This window comes from Poecilia mexicana, unplaced genomic scaffold (assembly GCF_051168715.1).
Source record: "Poecilia mexicana isolate PSO_F unplaced genomic scaffold, ASM5116871v1 scaffold_21, whole genome shotgun sequence".
Taxonomy (NCBI): Eukaryota; Metazoa; Chordata; class Actinopteri; order Cyprinodontiformes; family Poeciliidae; genus Poecilia; species Poecilia mexicana.
Genome location: NW_028263390.1, coordinates 11,376,594 through 11,402,980, shown reverse-complemented (window position 1 = coordinate 11,402,980; position 26,387 = coordinate 11,376,594). Strand labels below are relative to the sequence as shown.

General features: G+C 38.6%; 1 protein-coding gene across 2 annotated transcripts; it reads right to left on the bottom strand.

Moving 5' to 3' along the window:
* Nucleotides 1–526: 526 nt before the first annotated feature.
* On the bottom strand, nucleotides 527–26,387 carry hbs1l (HBS1-like translational GTPase). Of its 2 annotated transcripts, XM_014994515.2 has the most exons (18): nucleotides 25,725–26,267; nucleotides 25,061–25,126; nucleotides 23,671–23,802; nucleotides 23,298–23,549; nucleotides 10,793–10,901; nucleotides 9,761–10,011; nucleotides 8,997–9,162; nucleotides 7,598–7,715; nucleotides 4,988–5,134; nucleotides 4,380–4,454; nucleotides 4,135–4,252; nucleotides 3,644–3,712; nucleotides 3,421–3,525; nucleotides 3,062–3,152; nucleotides 2,789–2,897; nucleotides 2,504–2,604; nucleotides 1,711–1,855; nucleotides 527–1,585 (listed from the first exon to the last, which is right to left on the bottom strand). In XM_014994515.2, exons 1-18 carry the CDS (start codon nucleotides 25,765–25,767, stop codon nucleotides 1,574–1,576), a joined length of 2,109 nt encoding a protein of 702 aa, XP_014850001.2. In that variant the 5' UTR covers nucleotides 25,768–26,267; the 3' UTR covers nucleotides 527–1,573. The 2 variants fall into 2 exon arrangements, with proteins under 2 accessions (XP_014850001.2, XP_014850002.2); XM_014994516.2 differs by lacking the exons at nucleotides 527–1,585; nucleotides 1,711–1,855; nucleotides 2,504–2,604; ... (9 more) ...; nucleotides 9,761–10,011; nucleotides 10,793–10,901 and adding an exon at nucleotides 12,899–21,721 and having other exon boundaries at nucleotides 25,725–26,387.

Here is a 26,387-nt window from a genome sequence, read left to right as displayed (position 1 = left end):
TAGCACTGTTGCCTTGCAGCAAGAAGGTTCTGGGTTCAATTCCCAGCTTGGGTTATTGCTATGCATGTGTAGGTACTCTGGCTTCTTCCCACTGTCCAAAAGTAATGACCTTCAGGTTGAATGAACTCTCTAAAGTCTCTGCAGATGTGTGTACATAATTGTTTGTTCTGTTGCTCTATAATGGACTGACCTCTCACCCGTTGACTGCTGGAGATGGGTACCAGCATGTTGGATAATGGATGGATGAAACACTGCATGACAAGAAATGACAGAAAGCACCATCATTTAAGTACTAGCACTATAATTATACTTTCTTTTTTCTAAAGTCCTGGGTTTGGAGTTCTTGCAGCTGAAAGGCACTGTGAATACATTCTGCAAGCAATGTACAAAAAAAATAAAATGGATAAGTGATTGACTCTTTAGACAATAAGTAGACCCTTTTTTTTATAATGAAACCAACTTAAATCTTAGCTTTTTATATCTGCATCTGCAGACCAACAGTGGAAAAAAAACAAGTAGACAGGAATCGAAAGAATTAGACATGTTGAAATTTATTTTACCCTGGAAATACATAGCCTGTTGAATTTTCTGGGTGTTGTTGGTGGCAGCTCTGATGACAGGTGTTATTATGCTGGTTTCCAGTTCAATGAAAAAAGGCAAGCGGCAAAACCCAGCACATTTCCAATTGCTGAACATATTTATTCAAATAAGAGTCTGAAACTGACTTTTATACCTTTTTTTTTGTTTGTGACAGCAAAACCTCTGATGCCATTATTCTGTTGCCATTTCATAGTAGGTTCAGTCTTTAAATCAAAACATTAACCACAAGCAGCTGATGCAGAGTTCATTTCATGTCGTTTCCGACTAAGATAATTTAACCTCCAGACGAGGTAAAAATGAAAACAAAAAGCCCTTTAGTTGATGCCTTACTGTTCATTTAAAGAAGCATTTTAATTATCTTGTGTCTTCTTCTTTTAGATAACCCTTTTTTGTTTAAATTAAAACCATTCGAATGCTTGTTCGCCTCCCGCAACCCCCTGAGCAAACTTAATATGCAAACATATTTTTAGCATGAGAAACTGTTTTTTTTTGTTGTTTGTTCCCTCCATTGTTTCCGAGCTGATGTATTTTTGAACCTTGACATTCATTTTTGAATAGAAAAACCTAAAAAACAAAACAAAACAAAAAAAAAAACAGCCGCTGTAAACTGAATTATATTCAAATACAGAGAGATATTTTTGGACTTGTTCGTGAAGCTGCATAAAGGAGAAGACCACATCAGTCAGGGTTAATAATCAGCTGCAGCTCCTTCAGTGCGAATACCTCAAGTAGAATTGGTCTGATTACTTATTACTGTATTAACTTTATTAGAGAGGTGCTTGCTGGGTGAACTTAGTGTTGATCGCGATGGTCAGGGTCAAGCAGCCGCCGCAGCGATATGGGAGGACAGGATGGGTAAAAACGGTTCTCTGACTCAGTGAGTGGCATCTCTTGGAAGAACTGCTCAGTGTCTCTGGCTGCAGGAATGCTGCCGAGCACGATCTGAATGGCTCTTTGTTCGTGGAAATGACCTTCATTCTTTGATCTGTGGTGAAGAGAAAATCCCAACCAAACAGATGAGACTTTGTCTCAAAATGGAAATTATCTGTACGCAATCTGAGGTGTGCAAGACACAAATAAGTTTACGTCGCCAGAATAGTTCCATCTTACCTCTGTGACGACACCTGCAGCGATGGTGGAGCCGACGTATCTCAACATGAAGCGGCCCAGTTCTTTGTAGTCCTTGTACAGCTCTAATGACACCGGCCTCTGGGTCTGAATCTCCACAATGGCATTCATGCCCTTACTCAAACACCTGAGTGAGAAACACGAGCAGGAGATTTTCTAACCTATTTGGACGTGTGGGTATTTAACATAAAGTTTGACAATATGGGAAAAAAAAAATAACCACATAACTAAAATTGAAGCCTTTGTTTATATAAAACGTAATGAAAACTAAGGAGAAGCAAACATTTGTTACCACTTAAAATGGCTAAAGATCACAACAGGCGTGTTGAACAGAAGGCAACACCAGCAAATAGGGGCTGGAGTGTCGGATAGAATACACCTTTTTGATTCCCTCTTTTGTTTAATGAATAAAACTAGATTACATCAAATATGAAAAAAAAAAAAATATATATATATATATATATTAAATGTCAATATGGCAACATTTGTTTAGAAGAACTGAATATTTGATAGATGTCATATTTTTCTGACTATAAATCTAATTCAATGTTTTATACAAATATATTTGAAAACACAGAATTTACATAATTTAAGAACAAAAAAAATATATACCGATGAATTATTTTAACCAATACAAATCAACCTTAACACACGCACTAACGCTTACGTTGTGGTTTTAAATGTACGAGAAGCAGCATCAAAGTAGCTCTCAGTGACTGAACTTTACATTAATAAATGTAAAAGAAATGCAGTGACACTCTTCCCAGAAACTCACTTTGGCTTCTTCTTTAGGACTTCACCGCTGCTCTTGTGCAGAACGCTGATTAGTTTCTTAATGGTGGCCGGCTCACTGACTGTCTGGTAATGCAACAGTACCTGTGCAAAAAAAACAAAAACAAAAAAAAAAACCCCACAAAAACTCATTTTTAAGATGCTCGCACAAACCGTTATCAATGTCTTCCAAAGAGGAGAACACAATGTCTCTATGAAAAAAAACAAAAAAAAAAACATACACATTCACCAGATTAAGACTAAGCTGTGAATGTTTTGTGACACTTACCGGAAAGCCTTGTGTGATGGGAACCTCGATATTGAAGAGCAGGATTCTGGCTCTGAATCGAGTACAGACTCGAATCGGCTCCTTGGGGTCACAGAACACACAGCCGACACTGTAGGGAAGCAGAACAACAAGCAGGCAGAATGCTTTGAGTTAAGAACATACATGTGGCTCTGTAAGACGCCACACACACCCAAAAAGTGATGCTCTGAAGGTGGATTAATCATAAAAATGAAACAACTTTTGTTTATTAAAGAAAATATTCTGTAGGTTTACTTAATCTTGATGATGTCCATTCCAGTCACGGTGAGGCTGACGTGGTCTCCGGCTACGGCCCAGTCCAGCGCCTCATCGTGAAGAGTGATTCCTGCAGCACAAAAACACAGAGCGCAAGTCAGTCGGTGGCCACCTGGTGGCAGTGTTTATCTTCAGAAACTCAGTCGCCAAACAGACAAATGAACAAAATCGAAGCTCAATAAGTCATGTGAAATTTATTGAATTTCCTGCTTCCAAACAGAAATGTGCTTCTAACGTATGGGAAATTTAAAAAAGGACTAACTGATACAGATTCTGAGGGAACACATTTTGGTTAAATAAACAGAGTTCATGATGAAAAGTATGACCACAGTGCTTACCTTTAACTGTGCAGGTTTCATTGGGAGGCATTGCCAGTATTTTGTCTCCTGTCTGAATAAAACCAGCCTCAATCTTCCCTGTAACACAGAAGCCTGAGCCCTGGTCTGCAAATAGATTCACACATGTAAGGACATGCATGTAAAAATATGAAAAGAAAGAGACATCTGCAACATTTTTAACACGCAAAGGTGATTTTTTTTTTTTTTTTTTTTTTTTTTTTACCTTTGAACACATCTGAGACGCACAGTCTGAAAGGTTTGTCTATTGACCGCTGAGGGGCTTTGAATGCATCTTGAGGGCAAAAACGACAGACAGAAAAGGAGGAAGTCAAAACCATCAGTAGTAGGAAGAAGACTGGTAAATATTATGAGAAGTCTGATAACATATGGCACTGAATCATTTTCTGTGGTACCAGACAGAGTCTGGATGGTCAGCACTTTGACGGACCCAACTCAGTACACACGCACGCAAAACTGGAAAGAAACCAGACTTGATACATCAATGAATTTAGCAATGTGCTCAGACTAAACAGTAGGCTGGTTTCCGTTTACTCAGTTTGTTAAACTATTCCATATTATAAGGTAAGTAGGGTGCAAACATGCAAAAAATAATCATCACATTTGTTTGCAAATTTGTAGTTTGCAATGTTATTTGACAAAATAGAGATGTATTAAAGTGGCAAACTGCTTTAAAAGCCATTGAGTGTGGATTACCAATCTGCTCCAGCAGGCTGGGTCCGCTGTACCAAGATGTCAGCTCTGATACTGTGCTTCTTGCAGTGAGATTTTCTCCTGAGAGGCCGCTGGTGGGGACGAAGAAAACATCGGACTCCTGGAGAAACAGACAGGTCCAGGATGAAACCAAACAAGGCCTGGAAAATACTCTTTTCCCAGCTCATTGTTTATAAGCAGCATTAGAGCAGTAACACGGGGTGACACAGGTTTGGTTCAAACCCCACCTTGAATCCCGCCTGCTTCAGAAAATGGCCAAGTTTTGAGCTGATTTCTTGGAAACGCTCCTGTTGCCAGTTTACCTAAATCAGAGGCACACACACACAGAGGAAATAAAACAAGAAGAAAGTTTCCCTGTCAGCAAGGCAGCGAAATCGAAATTTGTCAGCAACATACCGGAGATTGTAGGAAACAAAAATACACAAGTGCAGTTTCATAATGCTGCTTTTGCATCGGATAGAAACATGTCAGTGTAAAACTCATTGTGCTGAAACTCAGAAAATATATTTCGCCAACTGTAATTGTAATACATATGCCAAATTAGACCTTTTGCTACCTTGTGTTTCCTTTCTGCAGAAATAATAATAAAAAAATAATATACAGTAATTACTAGAAAGCCTAAAAATCTAAGTGAAAAAGCATTTTTTGTTTTGTACAGCTTTTGAAATTTCAGCATCCCAAACATCCATCTGTAAATATAAATCAAGATTAGCCTTACAAGAGCAGATGTCTCGCCAGTTTTCGCAAACTGTAACAACATTAAAAAAAAACAAAAAACATAGAACTATTCCATAAACCCGTTCAGATATAGCTGCGTTAGAGCAGCAGATGTTACCTGGTCCATCTTGTTTACAGCTACGGCCAGCTGAGTGACACCCAGCGAACGCACCAGCAGGGCGTGCTCTCTGGTCTGACCGCCTGCTTCAAAGCCGGCCTCGAACTCTCCTCTGCTGGCGTCCACCACGAGCACCGCGACGTCGGCCTGGAGGGAGAGACGGCGAGGGCCATGAGAAACATAAGAGGCTGCAAAACGTGACAGTGTTGTGTTTGGCTTTAACGACTCAGAGGCCTTTACAGAACAGGTTAAATTACACACACAGGTGGATTCTACTCACTAACAATGCCACCTCTACTTGTTCGTAATTGATTTTTATTTTAGGGTGTCAGACTAAAGACGGCTGAACATAAATGCAGACCATATGCGCAGGCTTTGATCTTTGATTTGTAAGAAATCTGGAAAGCCCATGTCTCCTTTTCGTTCCACTTCATAACTATGTGACACTGTGTTGGTATTTGATAAAAAAAAAAAAATAAAAACTCATTTAAAACATCAAGGGATATAAATACTTTTTACTCTCTCTTAACAAAAAGACAGCACAGATGTGCAATATTAAGTTCGAACCAACAATAAATGCTAATATTTAAGTGTAGTGTTTAAAAATGACAGCGGTGACTTTTGATTGTTCTCCAAATTCAATCACAGCCTATGGTAATCAGGATTATTTATCCGCCAAATTAAAATAGCTGTGAGAATATGAATGTAAACAAGCATAAAGAACAATAACATCTGATTGCAGGTGAAAATAATAATAATAATAATAATATAAAACAATAACAACACTTCAAAATTGTTACTGTTTATTATCCATGCTCTCTATGATATCCTTGGCATTTGTTTTGGAAGAAGTTCATGTTTTGGTGTTTGATGCCATATTTCGTAGCTGACTTTTTTTATTTCTTGATAACACCAAAAGTGTTACGCGTTTTGCTGCTACACCTCATTCTTTGTGGACGTAGCTTTTGCGCACTCATTCCTTGAGCCATGAGTTGCTGTGATGCATTGTGGGATATATGCAGTGTGATTGGTGTGACTGCAATCTAAACAACTGGGGGGGGGGGGGGGCATTCAAAAAAAGACTTGAAATGATCTTATGGGTCAGATCATTATCATCATCAGCAGCAGCTTTATTTATAAAGAGCTTTAATAACAGCTTCAGCTGAACAGAGCTAGTAGCATGAGAGATCAATATGAGAAAAGGAAACATCAAATAAATCCATATCAATAAAAGTTGAGTAAAATCAAGTTTCAGTCGGGTTGAAGGCCGATGAGTAATAATAAGATGTAGATTCAGTTTGACATGTCTCCAACAGAGCAATGTTTTGTAAAACTAAACCATTACCTGGCACTGGCAAAAAAAAAAAAAAAAAAACAACCAATTAATATAAAAGCATAGTGAAGCTGCTGCAGAATTTTGGTAAACGTTTATCAAAGTATTCTGGTGGTTAATGTCGAACAGCTAAAGTTTCCTTTAAACGAAGTCGTGAAGCAGGACGATAATCCCAAACTTGTACGCAAATCTAAACTGGAATGTCTGAAAAAGAAATTAACAAGGGCGATTGCTCACAGTCTGACTTCTGATGTCAACCCAAATAAAATGCTGTGAACTGAAAAGTGTGTGCAAACAAGCTCCAAAAAGCACTCAATGAATAAAGGCCACACCGTAGAGAGCTAAAATCCCCAGATAATGTTGTGAAAGACTGATAAGATCTTGCAGAAGTTGATTAGTTCAATGTCATTCAGATGGTTTTATAAGCTACTGAATCATGCGGTCGTGTTTTCCACACACTATTTCTGCATGTAAACACATATCGCAGTTAAAATAAATGTTCTCAAAGTAAATTCGTAAATTCAACCCCTGATATTGGCTCCAAAACCTGACATTTACCCAAGAATTTATAAACAAACATATAGGACGCAATAAACGTCTTCTGAGGCCCACATATCATGGACGTGATCATGACTAAGGAGTTTGTCTGAAACAGAAACCCCTTACTCACTACAGAAAGAGGCTAAACGTGAGGACAGTCATACAGAAAAAAGAGAAATTACACAAATTCTTCACGAAAAGAGAGAGGAGACAAGCACACCCATGCCTGCAAAGACACCTGGTGACACAGCAGCAAAAACCACAGAAATGATGCTGACGGGTGTGGCAAGATGTTGGTGCACGGAGCACAGGGGAGGGGCAGAAAAGATTCGAATCAAGAGGCTTGTTGAGATATGAGAGGAGTCATAAAAAAATGATCTTGTAAAAAAAATATCGCCGGTTATTAAGCCAACAGTTGGTATCCTAAGTAACCCATAAACACCTAAACATTCTAGTAAAACGTTCATGCACTAGAAGCAGACATTTATTGTAAAGACATATGCATAATAGTTGCTAATAATCCAAAATTCATTAAAAGTGCTACTAGTAAAATCAAAGAGTCAAAACTGTTGTACATGGTATTCTTTTCTGAATGTCTGCTATCACTGTCACACAAAAAAAAAAAGATTCAATGTTTTTTTTTTGTTTTTTTTCCAGTGTTCTCCAGTAACTGCAGTGAGTTAATGGCTTCATTTATATGTAGTGTGCAGGCTGCTTTGGAGTTTGGCCGGGTGTACCTGTGCAGCGCCTGTGATCATGTTGGGAATGAAGTCTTTGTGTCCCGGAGCGTCCATCAGAGTCACCACCTTAGAGTTTGTCTCAAACTTTGTCATGCCCACATCCATTGTCACCCCTCTAGAGTAAAACGCAAAAAAAAAAAAAAAAACAATTCAAGAGACATTTCAACCATCTGTTCTTATCAGATTAAAAATAAATACATGTACATGCGTAGCAGGTGTAAAAAGTGTATAAACAAGGAAATCCTGCTATCAGATTGCTGAGTCGTCCAAAAGCCTTTTGATGCAGATTTAAAACTAGGCGTGGCTCTCCGATATTGTGCGTCTACTTCAGATGTTACTGGTGAGTACGGATGTATTCCCACCCATGTCACTTTCTGTTTCTGAAAATATTTCGCTTCCGTTTTGCTCTCGTCATAAAAACAGAGATGCCGTGCGAGGACAAGCAGCGGCTCACAAAAGTATTCACGCCCGTTGGACCTTTTCGCATTTTGTCAAGTCACAAATGCAAGCTTTAGTGTACTCTATTTGCATTTCACACGATAAACCTGGTTTTTAAACACATTGTAGAAATAAAAACAAAATTTAAAGCGTGACGCGCAGTGGTATTCAAATTACTCGGCTGCAGAGTCAAAATTTTTAAGAACCATGTTTTCCTGCAGTTACTTCTGCAAGTTTCTTGGAGTGCACATCAATTGACTATTTTTGACCATGTTCTGCTTGAGCTGGAGCTTTATTTGCTGAATGGAGAGAAAGAGTAATGTAATCATCACCTGTCAAATCAGTCACAGACTCTGAACTGGTTTAGGTCTGAGGCATCTTTATGGTCACCCGTTTCCCATCCTCAAAGTCTTTCGCGTCAACTAAAAGCTTTTCTTACAATCATCCTAATATTTAACTCTCTCCACAGATTCAGATCTCTTGCAGTGTCGCTAAAAAATATTGAAATTATTTCTAGACAAAGAAAGCATTGCTTCTCAGATTTTACAAGGAAGAACATATGGAATCCCATACATATTTTCACTTCACAATAAAGCACTTTGTGCTGGTCTATCACACCAAATCCCAACTTCATGCAATCAGTTTTGTGACCAACGTGACAAAATGCAAAAAAAGTTCAGTGGGTATGGAATATTTTGCAAGATATTTTATTTTCATATATTAACTGTTTTTACAACATGTTGTCTTTGTAATAATTGTTTTGCTGGGTCTGTTCGATGAACATGGTGACCCTTTGTCTGCTGTGTATCAAAGAGAAGTTAGACGGCAATATTTTTTACAGCATTGAGTCATGCTGGGCCCTGTTCACGATCATCAAAACTATCTGTGTGCATTTCAACTTTTTTTTTTTTTTTTACTCAGCTTTGTTGTGCAGTTTTATCAATCAGACGGTAGCTACCTGTCCCTCTCCTCGCCGGTTTCGTCCAGAACCCAGGCGTAGGCAAAGGAGGCCTTTCCAGCCTTTTTCGACTCCTGTTCGTACTTGTGCATGGTGCGCTTGTTGACGTTCCCCAGCAGATAAAGCAAGTGGCCCATCAGGGTGCTCTTACCTGCGTCCACATGACCTGCAGAGAAGAGAGACAACACATGAGGCAAGGTAGTTTTGAAACAAAGCTGAGGATGCTGAGTGGATGCGGGGCGGCGAGGACAGATAAAGAAAGGAGGAAGAATGTGCTAATAATGATAAGCTAGGTAGCAGAGGGGAGAAGATAAAGCATGGCAAAGAGAAACCACAGGCGGGAGAAGGAAACAGAAGAGTTGTGCAAGTGGAGAGAGGCAGACAGAAATGGGAACAAGGATGGAGGGTGACAGGGGGAGGGGGGCCGTGGTAACACGAATGGTTTCATTCTCTATGGGAAACTAGAATCATCTGCACTTCTGAAACTACCAAGTCACTTTTTCTGGTGTAACTGAGAATGAAAAGATGATTGAGCAACTGTGCTGGGTCTGAAGTCAACACATCCATGCATACCAAACATGGGCAAAACTAAAACAGCAACACTGGTAATAAAGGTGCAACTAATCTTCCTTGACTTTATTGCTCGGCTTCTTGCACAAAAAACAACTACATCTGTACTGAAGGATATATATTTTTTTGTAACTCTTGTGCATAAAGATATTCCCTCCAAGTTACTTTCCCAGACAACTGTGCTTTCATCCTACCTATTACTACTAAATTTAACAGAGGTTTGCCCCCTTGTCTCCTCTCCAGCTCTGCCTTGATGTTGATCGCCTGCCGCGTCTTTCCGGAGGAGCGTCCTGGCGTAGCAGCGGCGGAGACCTCGTCTCCGTTTGACGTTTTGGATGGGGTCTCGGGTCGTTTGGGTGCGGCCTCGGGGACCGGAGTCGCCTTGGTGTTTTCGGGGCTGTCACCTCGCCGTGCTGGGCTGGCGAGAACGCCGTTTTCCCCTGAGCTGAGGAGAACATTTCATGTTTTGTCAGTGTAAAACAATGAATAGTATGATCTGAGTCACAAATATGAGATCAGAGCATGTAAAAAAAAAAGAATCTTGTTGAACAAGAATATCATTGAAAAGTTCATGTTTAGTAATTCAGTTCATAAGGTGAGACTCCAGGTATTACATAAAAGGTTTCACAGCAGTCTTGATAGTATTGCGAAGCAAAGCCCATTCAAGAGTTTGAAGGAGATTCACAAGGCAAGGACTTGTTGCTGAAGTCAGTCCTCCAAGAGCTGGATAGTCTTCAAGTCCAACTAACTATCCAGTCACATCGCTTTCTAAAGCATGAATCCAAGATGTGTGAGGTTCACATTATGGTTTCCCAAAATCCCTGATGATTTGGGGAGTGATGTCTTCACCTGGTGTTTGGCCTCCTGGTTTCTGTCAAGGCCAAAATCAGCTCAGTCATGTGCCATCTGGACATTTGTTTATAAAGATGCTGCTTCCTTTGCCAGCAAGACTTGGTATCCATTCAAGAAGACACCAGGCCTATCCATTTAGGAAAGCCCAGCTATATCAAGCTGGGCTTCCATTACACCTTAACAGAGCGACAGGGTGATCACCTCTTTGCCATGTTGCATTAATGCAGGAATTCATGCAAAAGGAAGCCAAACCTTTTAGGCTTCCTTTGTAAAAAAATATGAGTTTTACATTTGGAATAGAATTACTGATCTTAACCTTTTGAGAGTACTTTACTAATTTATACCTGTTTGAGAGGGAAAAGGGTTTAGCATACCTGGGAACATCGAAGCCCATAGTCTGCTTCTTGCCAGAGACGGTCATTCTGGCCACTTTGGGAACCACTTCGGAGTCCAGTTTATCGGGAGCCGCATCTCTGCTTTTAGCTACGAGAGTAACGAGCAAACAGAAGCAACCATGATTTACCTGCAACAAAGCATACAACTGGGAGAAGACTGCAACTCAGAGCGAGCTGCAATGCATGCCTATCTCTGTTCACTTTGTCAGTTGAAATCAGTGAGGAAACCATTTGTATGGATTCAGAAAACTGCACACTAACATAACCTAGATAATTTAAGTCAGATGTAAAGCCGTGGGGCTGAGACTTGATAACGCTGATAACTGTACCGGTCACAGTTGCACATAGGCGTGTATGGTAGATATTTGAGAGAAGTGAGAGTGCACGGTGGAACCTGCTGTGCTGTGAACCTCCCGTCTATCAGATTGGAAGCTCATATTGTGCAGCAGAGAGACTCGTTGAGGTCATTGCTTTGTCATCCCAGTCCCGAATGGCCACCGGTCCCACTCATATCGACAGGTTTCTGATTCATTCAGACTGGGTTGCACAGCCAAGCCTACTGCACACTGTGTTCATGTGTGTGACATCCTGGCTCAGAAAGGGTTAATTTCAGAAGTGGCCGTTGCCTCCCATCTCTACGTAAATAGATCAGCGTGACGCAGCATTTCACAGAATGAATCCTTTTGAAAAGGTGTCACCTCAGCAAGTGTAGAAACGGAGGTGAAAGCAATTTTTTTTTTACTCACTACTGATTAAAAGACAAATCTAGTCAGTTAGTTTCTATTTTAAAAAGCAGCCAGAGAATATATTTCTCCTTTTATATATATATATATTTTTTTTCCAATAAAGCCATCAACGGTAAAGAAGCAGCCTTTAGCTGTGACTTCTTATTTTATTCATACTGTAGATTTAATTAAACACATACATCAGAAAAATACCCCTAGGGAAAATAAGAGGAGTGATTCAACAGAATATTAATGGACTTTCTCTAACCAAGCAGTCTCTGAATGACTTGTCCTGAATTAAAGAAAAAGTCCCTTTCTTTCTGAGAGATAGATTTGCAACTCGCTGCACTCTGATGAGGACTTTTTTCCCCTTCATAAAGAAGGAGCACATCTATGGCCACAAACTGAACCTTATCAGTATGTAAAAGAAATCATTATTCTGAGCACAAAAGACTTAAGATATGGTTTTTAATTGTTTTAAATAACACTTTAAGGATGATGTCTGTCACTATATCTCATGTTTCATCTCCTCTCAAATGTGTAACATGACACAGAAAAGAGTTCACTGGGGAATTTCACTACTTCCTGCAGCTGTTTTTTTTTTTCTTGTCCATACAAACTAAAACTTCAGATGTGTCCATAACCTCCGATAAAAAGAACAGTAGCGAGTCCACATGTACAGTCCTGTGAAAAGTTTTTGTCTAATTTTAGATCAAACTAATCAAGAAAAGTTTAAGAAAAACTGAGAGAACACAAAGCTTACTAAATACTGTGGCTGTGTGTGTGGAGTTTGTTCTGAGTTAATCTGGGGCCTCCTGCATGTGTCATTGTCACACTCTTGGAGTAAATTTGGTAGACTGGCCACTCCTGCGAAGGTTCTCCAGTCTTCCATGTTTTCTCCCTGTGACTTGGTAGAGAGTCCACATGTACAAAGCCTCAAAAAATGTTTTGTAACCCTTGTCAATGACTTTGATTCTCATACATTAGTGATTTTCTTTAGCTAAAACCACAATGTGCTGCCACATAGAATCTGTTGGCCCTCTTCTTTTTGTCAGTCATATTTTATTTAAGAGACTTTAAGTGACATTAACATTTGTTTGGATTTTTTGAAACATGCATGCATGACAAAATCTGTTAGAGGGCAAATACATTTTTTACAGCATTATATTTGAAAAATATTGGAAACTATCTGAGGAACAAAGTAATTTTTGACAGAACTTAATTTCACATTCTTTGTTGTCCGTCTGATGCCATGGTATCTTCACCAGTATCTTAAAAAATAAGAAACCTTCTCCACGACCAATGAACATTTCGATCTGTGAAAACGTGATAATGCTTTAGTAAACAATAAAGCACTAAGTTTGTTTTTTTTTTGTTTTTTTTCAGAAGCTTGCCTAAGGGCTCAGTAGCTTAAAAAAAAAAAGAAACGCTCGTATACATATCCAACCTTTGATGCTTGGAGCAGGATCTCTTTTCACTGTTTGGACTGTGAAGTAGACATTTGGCATGCTCCCATCCAGGATTTCTTTAGAAAAGGGGACCCTTGCAGTGAGTCATCTGCACACTTGGCCTGAGGGCCAAACTTTGAGCAGCATAAAAGGAGTCCGCCCAGGATATGCAAACACTAAGCATCCCTTCCCCCCCTCAAATAAACACTAGAGTGCATATAAAAGTTACAAGAGGGCAGTAGTAAATTGGTGAGAAAATGTGTAGACACGAAGCTACAGATGCAAAATATGGAAGGAGGGATATATATGGTGAAAGATATAAAAGCAAGAAATTAACAATATCCTACATTATATGTTTATGTGCATGTAATACTAAAATCAACTCTATGGTGTTCTTAAATGCAACATTTGAACATCTTAAATCTCTTCAGTTTTCTTTCAACTGGATTTTTGTCTTAATAGAAAGATAGGAGGGAGGAGAATTCAAAAGATGGACTGGGCTTACCACTGGAGGCCGCTAAAGACTTTGTAAGACAAGAACTGGTAAAATATGAGTCTTTTCAAAAGGGGGAAACGTGTGGGGACAGAAAGGGGGAAAACACCCAAATCAATATGTGTACTGAAAACTTGATGTTTGCACCACCACCACATAAGTAAACTATTTGTTACAGATGACACAGTTGAAACAAGATACTCACGTTCACTACATAAGAAAAGTTTATTGTCTTACTTTCTAACCTTTCAAATCAGACTAAAACTTTATTGCTCCACAGCAGTTATGATTATCCACAATGTCTGTACTTTCGATCATTTTTATTTGCTTTTTTTCAAAGTCCGAAATTTACACACACTGAGATCCCTATGCCTAACCACAGTTTGGAAAAGCCCAGATGATTACATCATGGTTTTATAAGCTTAATTAAAAAGATGTAGAAGCACAAGTATGGATGTGTTTTCAGGCAACACCCCAATAACACCAGATCCTGGTGTGACATCATAGAAAAATGAAAAATAAATAAATAAATCAGAAATGTAAACCTCGACAACTTCAATTCATATTTGATACAGTTTACCAGATACCTAAAGGTGCCACATTGATCTGTTCAAACAATTATAAACAAGTATAAACACCACAGGAATGTCCAGGTGGTATGCAGATCAGAGAAACACTGGTTCCATTCCCCAGAGATGAATGTGTTTCAATGCAAAATGTGGGCATCAATTACAGAACAAAAGACCTTGTCAAGATACAGGTTGAACCTGGTAAAGGTCATTGTCCAGAGTAAAATGACCTATATGGACATGGGCTGAAAGGCAGCTTAGAGTTAATGAAGCTAGAACTCAAAAAGCAACATGGAATGACAGATTAGTTCATGGAAGATGTCTGATAGGAACTAAGCTTTAAGAGTTTTACAATAACGATGATTTTTTTTTTTTTTTCCCATTTGGAGGAAGAAGAGAAAACTTGCAACCATGAGAAACACCAAAAAGTAATGGCATCATAAGGAAAGATCATCATTTTGAAATATTGAAGCAACATCCAAACATACCAGTCAGGTGTTGTTGAAGCATTGGTGCAAATTAGTCTTCCAAATGAACATTTAGCACACTATCACATTGTAAATGAAATGGATTAAGGACAACAAAGTCAATGATTGGGAGTGGCAATCACAAAGCCCTGGTCTCAGTCCCTTAAGTGGGCAGAGCTGAAAAGGCATGTGCCGGCAAGGCAGTCTATAAACCGGACTCAGTTGTGCAAGTTCTTTCTGGAGGAATGGGCAAAAATTCCAGCAAGTTGTTGTGAGAAGCTTAAGATAGGCCCCCCAAAAAATATTAAGACAATACTATCAAACACTCAAGGAATGCATGTAAACTTAGGCACCTTAAGAAATGTATTAAAAGTTTTCTAAAACTCTAAAATATGTACTTAAATCATCTTTGCCATTTAGCAAAATTACATATTTTTGATAATCTCGACTGATAGAGTGAGGGGAACAAAAAAAGGTTATGTGCTTTTTTATAAATGCAAATATCTGGTTTCAGTTGTACAGTAATGAAATTAATCTAATTCCTTGCTTGTTTTGTTGACATCGATGCACTTCTTGAAGCAAAGATATTAGAGAATCTGTGACATCGCCTGGGAATTAAATTTCATTCATACTGAAATACTGCAGGCATGAATGAAAATGATTGCTAAGGAAATGAGACTGGTATCTGAGGAAAAAAGCTTTGAGAGGGCCTGTGTGACCCCTTTTTCAAAATGAGTCACCCAAAAGACATAGCCATCTGTGAACATGTCAGGAGTTATCTTAACATCCCCGACTCCCACCTACTCGGCACACACTCATCTTTGAGTCATAACAACTTCTTTAAAACTCACACCTACTGTTTTTAAATGTGTAAATAAAACTTAAATGAAAGTGCTGCTCCAAAACAGCGCTTTCATGTACAATGTCCCCCACCTCAACGTGTACAATGTCAAGGCACAGTTTTATCCATGTTTACAAATAACACAAATAGCTTTGAACGGGATTCTAATCAGCCACTTTCTGCTATGACCTTTCAACTTTTAGGCTACCACAAGTGGAGGCCTCTCTCTTTCCGAAGATTTGCAAAAGAAGAAAAGCTTTTTTTTTTTTTTTTTCCACCTTGGTAAACTCTTTAGCAACGACATCCCAATACTCCCAACAACATTAAAAAAAAAAAAGCAAAAACACACAACCATTTATTTTCTCCTGAGCTAGAGAACCAACACTGACCAACACATTTAATCCTTCTTCCATAAAATCTGATTCACGGACGGTTTAATTACAAAGATGACACTTTCCATAGTTTCATCCTTCCAAACTCCTCTCTTAACATCTGCCTTATTCATAAACTGAATTTAGAAGTTCGATTTTAAACAACCAGAAGAACTGATAAACTCTCTTTATAATTTCGATCAGAATTTCTGGTATCGAGTCTGAGTTTATAAACGGCACCCAAGAGTTCTCCGCTGTGTTTCAAGCGCGATTTGTAAAAACTAAACGGCAACGTTAAAACACAGCACAGTGACAAATGTAGTATGTGCAGCCGCTTTTGCTATTGCATTGCTTATCCAACATTTTATTCATAAAAGGTCAGCGTTTTCATCGCAAATTAAGCAACCAATAGGAGCAACTAGTGACGCACTATGCTTGGAAATAACCCCAGCTGAAGGTGGAATTCTACACTGGAAAGTCAGACGTTTCCAACTGAGTTCAACCCTTCTTATATCTGTCCCCACATTTTGTGACAAAGAGGACACAACATGACTCCAGAGATTTAAACAGGCCGAAAATATTTTAACAGAGAAGAAAAAAAAATCCGCTTTTAATGATTCTTTGAAACTATTGCTTTGGCACCAATGCTTAGATCCGAGGTGAGCACTGACCCAGCATTGGCACTCTTCTTTCTAATTTCTTTTCAGAAAACTCCTCAATAGGTAAGACACTTACTTAGAATAAGGCTGTTGGAATTCATTTATCTTACGTACTCTCTGTATGACAATGAGAAGTTACAGAAAGTATTTAGTGCCAACAAATCTCTGTTGTTTAAGAGGTCGGCCTGACATTACTGATTGTTAGTTAAATCCTCACGTGCTTAAATATCTGCCAATTTAATTTGGCATAGTTGTAAGAAGTTAACCAAATGAACTGTTACTGTTACTCTGTATTCTTCATTTCACTTTAGGCAGTCTTTAATGTTGTGTACATTATAACTGTAAAAATCCATCGCTTTATTTCTTACAAAAATGCAAGCCTAGAAGAGTAAACATGAAAGTGTTGATTAGTTAATATGATGCAGTTACTGCTGAAATGTATCGCTAGTACAATTTATTCTTTCCAAAATGCCAACTAAGGACAGCAAGACAAAATAAAACAAGTAGTTAGGTCTTAATTTTGCATAACTGAGTTGGTTAAGCTGCATTAAAATAGCTGGACAAATCTAACCACAATCTCATATTTTCCAGATAGTTTGCATCACCACGCTTATTTTCCACTATGATGATTTAAACTGCTCCTTTCACAGTTCTCATATACTAGCATTTCATTTGTGATTGAGACAGTGGCATAAATTATGAATTGAGCTGGAAAGCTAAATACCCCTGCACATCCGCAAGATTTTTTTGATCTAAAAACAGCAACACACACACAAACATAAAAGGTGTCTTGCTAAAGCCTCTAACCTAGAACTACCAGCTGCATGAATTGAACAGAGAAATAAATCTAATATTCTCTCAAAATTGGCTGTGGAAGCTCCTACCGCACAAAATTACTCCTTACACATTAACCCTAGATTATTTCCTGACAATAAATAAGATTTTCGAAGACTATTGGTATTCAAGCATCTCTTTTTCCATACAAGTCAAAGCCCATGTTTCCCTCTTAGTCAATTTGTCCTTTTGCATCATGCACCACAATAAAGTAGCAGCACTCCTGACATGTAAGCAAAAATGCACCTGCATTCCTTTGACCACTTGCTGAGAGTAAAAATGGTATTTTCCAGTGTTGGCACCACTTCACAAACAGTGTTTGTGCAACAGATACGCCTTGCAGAAATGCAGAGCCTGTAAAGACGCTAAATGATTTGATCTGCCATAGCCTTTGTCAAAGCTGTGAAAGTCGAGAGACATGATCAGATTTTCCTACGTAGGTGGTGTAAAAGAGACACGCACACACATAAAGCAGGCTGATCGGCTGCTGTGCGGAGTCGACGTGCACTCGGGCTGACATTTTCTCCAAGACTGCAGCTTCCTGCACAAACCCACACACTGACTTGCCTTCAGACGAAAGGACACAGCACTTGCTGGACACACCCACTTATTAATGAGGTACTTGCTCATTTCTAGATTGCAGACGATAAAAATGGTAAAAAAAGACCCACCATTACTCACTAAACAGACTTTATCTACCATCAAAATGACTTCTTTCCAAACTTTGACCCTCCCCCCCACCTCTCTACCCCCTCCCATGGTTACAATGTTCTATGAAAAAAAAAAAAAAAAACCTCTTTGACAAGTCATTTTTACCCCCATCTGTGTTTATTTTTCCCCCCTTAGCCTCACTAGTCTCAGTCTGACATCTTGAGGGCTGATTACATTCAGATTACTTCTCATTCTAAAAAAATTAAAAATGACATACGCTAAAGTACACCTGATCTTCTTTATCCAAATACAGTTTTCTTGGTGTAAGAAAAGTTTGACATTAGCCTCCATCTTCATAGCAGACCAAAGAATAAGGGAGATGGGAATAAAGTGGATAAAGTTGAAACAGTGTTGGAGTCACAATCTGAAAAAGAAAAAGTATGGCAGAACAGAAAACCTACAAAGTCATGACTGTCCACCAAAACTGACCGGAAGGCCAAAGAATGTGTTTACTGGAGAAGAAGCTAAGAGGCCGATCATAACTACAAAGGAGCTTTGGAGAAATACTGCTTAGATTGGAGAATCAGTTGAAACCACAACGGTTAGTCATGTTCTCCAGAAATCTGAGCTACTATGGAAGAATATGCCATCGTGTTTGGCAAAAGGTGATCTCTTGAGTCGAGAAAAAAATAAAAAAAAACTTTTTAGTCTCTAAATGTCATGTATAGTATACTTCACATCATTCTAAACACACCAACCCTGCAGTGCTACATGGCAGTACCATTATGCTGCATGAATGCTTTCATTCAACACAGACAGGAAAGTAGTCAAGAGTTGATGGGAGGATGGATGAAGTTAAATACAGGCCAATCCTGGTAGAAAACCTGCTAGAGTTGAGACGAGAGAGATTCAGCCTTCAGGTAGAGAATCCTGATTAAAAAAAAACAAAAAAAAAACAACCAGAGCTACATTATAATAGTTTAGATCAAAGCACATTCAGGTGTTGCAAAAGCCCAAAGTCTAGACCCAAATCCAATTACAAATGTATGGCAAGTCATAGAAAATCTGGAGGGTTGAGTACAAATGCATGCCACACTTTGCAGCCTTTGTCTTTAAAAAAAAAAACAAAAAAAACAAACACTTGCGCTTAACAACATCTACCACTTTGTGTTGATTTGTCAAATAAAATTCCAACAGAATACACTGAAGTTTGTATTTGCGACAATATGCATTTCTGAAGAGAGAAAGTGGTAGTAAAACTTCTGCAAACCCTCATGTTAGTGCATTATGTTTATTTTAGTAGTCTTGTGTCTCGTTTCAACTGAGAGGTACGACGTGTTTCTAGACACCATTTTGTTTATTTCCATTAAAAATAGCTTTTTTTGGTTATGTAGATAAAGATATATTTTGGCATACTCCAAACTGCAAATACAGAAAGATGTGTGTTAGGCATGAACAAAACTGCAAGACATGTCGAGGTAGGCATGTTTAGGCAACATACAATTCTTAATCTTTATTTGAAAATTGGCATAGTTAATCAAGCGGTAAATGAGAGAACACCCAGTGCACATCACAGTAATTGTCTTTAAAAGGCATCAGTTTTGCTTGACAGTGTCTACATTCCAAATGAAATCCGTCTTTCAAACAAAACACTTAAAAGCATTCGCTTGTCTGTTCCGATATCTGTATGCACGTGTGCTTGAGTGTCTGCGTTCTTGTTTGCTCATGGGAAAATCTCCAGGTGTCCCCTAAACCAAAAAGTCAACCTCATGATCTCGAACGCAGGCAGCAGTAAACCAGCACAATGGTTAACTGATCCATATTCCAATCGCTGCAGCACACCTGCAAACAAAGCCTGCCCCTTCTTTCCCCTTTTCAGAGTTTACGCAGGCTAGAAAAAGGGGTTGTACCAGAAGAGAAAAGCTTTAGTTTTCACTTGCAAGGATCTAACTTTTTGCAGTCCTACAAAAATTAAAAAGCCATATGTCACCAAAAAAAGTACAAAAGTAAGATTCAGCTTTTAAAACACTGAAGAACAAAGGCTGCCATAGGAAAGTACTGAAAATGACTAAAGGTCTTTTAAAAGATGTGGCTACACAAACTTCATGAACAAAAAGCTGCCACCGTTTTCAAAGTTAGTTAGCATTTCTGTTCTGTATGTTAATATAATACTATAAAAAAATTTACATAGTACAATTTTAACAGTTTTGTCTGTTCAAATTAAGTTTTTCATCCTTTTGGTCCCAAAGGTGAAACTCTAGCTGCTATGCTTATGCAACATTTAAAAAAAAAGTTCATGAGTGGTAAACTTCGTCTTTTTGGTACTTTTTACCAAAAAAAAAAAAAAAACAGAGTAATGTTCACTATTAAAAATAGGCTAATTTAGCACCGACTCAAGTCTTTCCATGAGTCTACCGTGTGAAAGCTTTGCTTTGATTAGCTCGAACGATATCGTCAGGTGAAGGAGAATCAAAACGGAAAGGTACAATAGGAAAAAGTGGGGGGCAATGCTCTTTGGATTTGTTTTGTGGTTTGAGAAGGAAGGACTGATAAGCACTTTTTGTCTTCTGGCCTTGTATTTTTCCTTTCATTAGCTTTCTCCTCCTCCTCCTTTGCCTGTAACTCTGAAATGACAAAGCGATGGCAAATACTGAAGGTTTTGCAAAAACAGACAGATCTTGCCCCAAACCAAAAGTTGGAGTCGGAGACGACGGTGAGGAGAAGTCGCTGTCGAGGTGATGAGGGCTCATTCTGTTGGCCTGCTCCATGAGTCTGCTCAAATCGATAACTTGACCTGTCTTAGATGGGCTGCAGACCTGCTGGGGTGGTTTGTGGTCAGGCTTGCGCTCAGTTCCACCCTTGTTAGTACTTTGTGCCAACGCATCAGCCTTCTCTGGTTTTGCTGGTGACACAAGGGAGCTGAGGGTGCCTAGCGACCCATTTGAGGTGGTTGAGGTTTCGCCTTTATGTTCAGATACTAAATGTGACAAAGAAAGCAGCTCCGAGAGGCCAGGTGCTTGTTTCAGTGCACTTGCTCGAGATTCAGTGCCGGCGGCCAGAAAGGAGGCAGAGGCACAGTTGGTTTCATGCTGCTGGGCTAGATCTGACAGTGTGACAGTACCACCCAGACGAAACGGGGAAGAGTGCGTGTTTAGTGATCTTTCAGTGCCTTGAGATTCAGAGTGAATCCCTCTTTTTTGATGCTGAAAAGCTAGGTCAGACAAGGAAGGTGCAGCATTCCCCTGGTTAGCAGGGGTGAGCAGTGAGCTTTGCAAAGTTGGACTGCGGTTCGAGTGTTCTTGAATTAAATCGGCCAAAGATGGGCCTCCTTTAGGATCTACAACTGAGCGCGGACTGTAATTCCTGACAGAACTGAGGCTTCCGAACCCAGGAGGAGGAGCCAGAGTGGAGCTTGCTGTAGGCACGTTTGGACTGTTTAGCGACAGATTACCGAGCGAGAAAGAAAGGATGGAGGGAGTCGGTGTTTGTGGCGTTGAAGTCGTTTGTAAAGATGCCAGCATTCCAAGTGAAAAGCCACTCCCGCTAGACGCAGTTGTCATTTGGCAATTAGATGCTAATGATAAAATGCTCAAGGAGGAAACTGCCAACCCTTGCTCTGTATCACTTACTCCTGTTTTACTCTTCTGCTCATGCTCAGACATGAGCTGAGCCAAACTGGTACCACAGCTGATGCCTAAACGAGCACTTTCAGGGTGAATGTTTTCCTTGACAGAGCTGCTGTTCGCCGGGTCGGGTTTGTGTTGCAACAAGACGTTCTGCATATTGACTTCACTTGGTTGTGTAGCTTTGTGTGCCCTGGGTGTGTTGTCTGTGTGAAACAAGCAGGCTCCTTACCTTACAAAAGCCAAGTTGAGAAAGGACAAGAGCGATCACAAAGCAGAAGGCATCGACGAGGAGGAGGGAAACAGGAAAAAGGCAATTCGTTAATCAATTGCATGATTTAAATGCATCATCACCTGAGCCTATGCTGATAAGTTTCTAAAAACCACTAAACCAATGATTGTCTGAAATCTTTTTCTACGCATCTGAATACATTTTAGCCTCTGAAATATCAAAACAAGAAACATCAATTCACTTTTGTGTATTTAATAATATAATTGATAACAGAAACAGGAAAATTCTTTAGTTACACATAAAAATCTTAACATGCTGCAGCAACATCTGAATTAGTAGAGACGTAAGAGATCGACTGGCGGCGAGAAACTGGTGATTTTCAGCTTTACTACAGACACTCTAATATCTGGTCTCCAGTACAATATACTCATTTCAGAAAGTGAAACTCATATTTTATTCCACACAAAGAATATTTTCATGCTGTCCTCTGTTGAGAGGTTTTATATAAATGCTGATTTCATTTGCCCAAACTGTACCAAAAGCTCTCCTACAATCACCAAAGTGTTACTGTGCTTAACTGGCCAGCAAATCAGCCTGACTGGAACCCAGTACAGAGTATTATCAAAAGGGAGATGAGAGACCAGACTCAATAATGCACATGACCTGAAGGCTGCCATCAAAGCAACCTGGGCTTCCTACACAGAACCACAGGTTGATTGCCTCCATGCAGTAATTCATACAAAACCAAGTACTGAGTGCACAGAAATTAATATAATTTTCAGAAGCTGATGTTTTTGTTTAAAACATTATTTTTTTTATTGATATTATTTCTCAGACACTGAATTTTGGGCTTTCATTGTGTATAATGAACATCACTTTCTGAAAATAGTTGAACTTTTTCACAATGTTCTAATTTTTGGAGCTGAATTAAATGAATGCATTATAATTAAGAGCTACCAGGTCACACTAAGCATAGTCATTAGCCTGAAAGAAGTAATAGTAGAAGTGAGTACATATTGCTATTTTCAGAAGACACGTGAAGAGAGATGAAACACATTATAAGCAGCTTTTTCCTGAGAAAACTATTTTTCACTGTATTTTCTCAGGAGGCTATTCAAACTACAAAAAATCGACAGCCAACTTAGACTGGTACTGATAATTTTGATCTTTTAAATTTTTAACAACTATTGGGTATGATGAATATGCCAAGGGATTCATATCCGACCTGAGGGATGTTTTCACAGCTTAACAATGGGGTGACTTCAGAACCCACCAAACAGGCCAATCAAGTTGCTCTGTTTTTATTCCTCTGAGGTCTCTAGTAGCTGTCTTCCATCTAGCACACTGGATTTTGAAGCACAGACAGCTTTTCAGAAATACTAGATTTACTGTAAGATCTGCATTCCCTGTGGAACACTCACAGAAACCGATGTGGCTGCAGTTTATAATATGAAGCAACGAGTACTAATCACTAACATAAGATGCTAATTTATCAACTTCAAATCAATTCGTGTTCGCAACAGTCATATTTTGAACACAGAATTTCAGATTTTGATCCAGTACCAGCGTACCTTTCTCAGCGACGGCCTCCTGCTTGGTTCTCTGTGGAAGAGGCGTCTGCTCTTGTGCAACTCGGCCCACCGGCGCCATGTCTTCAGCTGCACTTCTGGTAACCGGTGCTCTTTTACTGTCTTCAGACAGCACCGCGTCCAGAGCCCTCTGTGGATCAAATCCGTGTTTCATGGCAGCCTGGGTCAGGACGGAGTCTGGCACTGCATCTCCCAGTACTGCTCGCATGTGGTCCAGACAGGAGAACAGCTTCGCTAAGAAACGAGGGAGACGAGACAAATGTAGAAAAAAATAACAGTATAAAGATTATGACAATATAATTCATTTATGTTAACAATAGTTGGCTGCAGTTTTTTTTGTTTTTTTTATGAATACCTTGATTAAGAGGGTCAAGGTTGAAGTCAACACAAGGGGACATGGGAACATCCTCATCTTCATATTCTTCCTCCTCTAGAGGCTCCTCTTTAGGTGCTTGAAGCTCTCGGCGTGAATAGATGAACTGATTGGCTAAATAAACAGAAATACCTTCACTTAAAGGCTGATATACGTTTTTTTATGGTACACGACAATCAATCATCAAGGATTCAATGGAAATCTCTTTCCACCATTGGACATACTGTGAACTGGACTTGTTTTATAAAACGCCTTCAGATGACATTTTTATACTGAATATATATTAGCAATTCTTCAAATACAGTCAAAAAATTAAAACGGCTGTAAAATATGAAACAAACAATGCAAACAACGTCATTACTTTCTTTGCTTTATATTTGAAACATCAAAACAAGAAACCTGAAAGTACAAGGTGCAAGTCAGAAAACAGTGAAACTTGGTAAAAGGATGTCAAAGAAAAAGTAGGATGATTGGAAAGTCCCTGCAATGAATCACAAGCAGCTTAAATCCATCACTTTCATTAATGCAACTCTTTTTTTTTTTTTTTTTTGTAAGTAGAGTTGGGAAGCCAAGTGTGTTATCGCTGCAAGTAGGCTGATTGCAAGACGGCAACTGCCCTATCTGCCCTGGTCCAGCTTGTAGGTGTTGAACTCCCAGAGCACAATGACAAAAATTAATATTCTGTGCCACATGTTTCCATAAAACTGTTAACAATTCTACTGAAGTGTGTTCTACATTTTTTTATATCTTCTACCACTGAACATTTGTTTAAAAAACAAAAAATCACTTGCGACTAAAGTATGATTGAAACTGAAGCAGAATTTAATTCTTGAATTTCCAAAGTAACTTCAACTGAAATTCACTGGAAAATCAATGTCATGAGTTGTTTATACAGTGACTGTTAGCACACTCAGTTGTGTTCTCTTACTTGCTCAATATGCAAAGATGTCTCATAATCAAAACATCAAAGAAACGTCGTCATTATTATTATCATCATCATCGTTATTATTATTAGTGTTTTAGCACCTATAATAGACATTGATTATCTGTTTAAAATACAAGTGAAGTGATCATGTTTCCATGTTTCATTTTAAATCTGTGTGTACATATTATGGTCCTTTGAAAATGTAGCATTTTTATACTCAAGTTTATCACACTAAGAGAATCGTACCAGTTTATGACAACTTTACAACTAGTAATCTTTAAAATATTTTACCAGAATAATATATTTCTAAAAGTCATCTCATCTTGAAAGTAGCAAGCGGTTTTTGTTTTTGTTTTTCTACATAGCTCTTTGCTTCTACATGTGAATAGATGATGTGGCTTATATAAATATTGCTTATAAAAATCCCCCTGATCATTTAAAACCAACCTGTTGCTGGTGAAATGCAGTAGTCATCCTCCACAGACTGTCCATACATGTCGTCATCTTCAAAGTCTAGACACAAAAAAAAAAAATACAGTTAAAAAATTGTTTTGTTTTTTTATCATTTTAATTTTGCTTCACAATATACTTGTTTATTGACAAAAGCTGTTGTCTTATCTGACAGCTGTCGCTGCTTTGTCAGCAGTTCTTAAAAATCCTCAACATACTGTAGCCCTGGATTATGAATGTGTACTTTTATCAACCATAAAAGCCACATAATGGTTTCAGCCAATATACTCAGAAGATTTCTAACCAAAAAGACGAATCTACACAACAATAAATAAGTGAATCCAGGCGTCTTTGACAAAATATTTAGTAGTTAGCAGCTGCTAGCAGCGTTTGTTATCATTTGTTGAGTCCTCATGATAGCAGGTTTTATGATACAATAGTTTTAAACCATCTTTATAATTTGGTGGAAAAGCATATTCTAAATGAGCTGCATTTAGAATATGCAGCAACAATATTTTGGCAGCTGCATAAGCTAGTGTTAGCTGTTAGCAACGCAATTGTAAACAACAGTAAAGTTTAGCTTAGCGGCTAGCATGTTTAGCATGACGAGGCCCGGCATTTAGCTTAAAATATGAACCATTTCTGTGTGAAAGGTCTCTACCTTCATCGTAGTTGTAACCTCGAACATTTCTGTGGCGAGACATTTTGCCTGTGAGTTCCCCCTATCTGCCCTGGAGTGAAAGTTATTCAGCTCGAAGACATGTGCATCACCGAACCGATTGCCATTGGAGGTCGTTTCAGTGCAGCAAAATATATCGGTCTTAATTTGGCAACTTTAAAAGTAAAGAAATTATATATAAAACTCCTATTTATTTTACAACATTAACACATTTAAATTTTTCTTAGCAGGTAAAATAGCTTATTTTCATTTTAAAAAGTAAAACTTTATTTTTATTTTTTTTTTTTCGATTACTGACGTAACTTCCTCTTACATCGACGTGGCCTGGAATCAGTTTTAGTTGAACAGCTTCACCACAATCCACAGTTTATGTTGTTTTTCATACTGATCTCCAGTCAGAATCTGTTTTGCAGAGCCTAAGTATGAACTAAGATAAATAAAGAAACATCAAATATATAGGAGAGGGATGTAATAATTCCAAAAGTACCATACATATGCAATATCCCTCATTCGTATGTACAAGAAATAATAAATAAATAAATAAATAAATAAATAAAATTTTCATTTTTGAAAACGGTTTCAACAATGCTCTGTTATATATCTACAGTACATATTGTTATATAATCCAACATTTATTTACCCTTC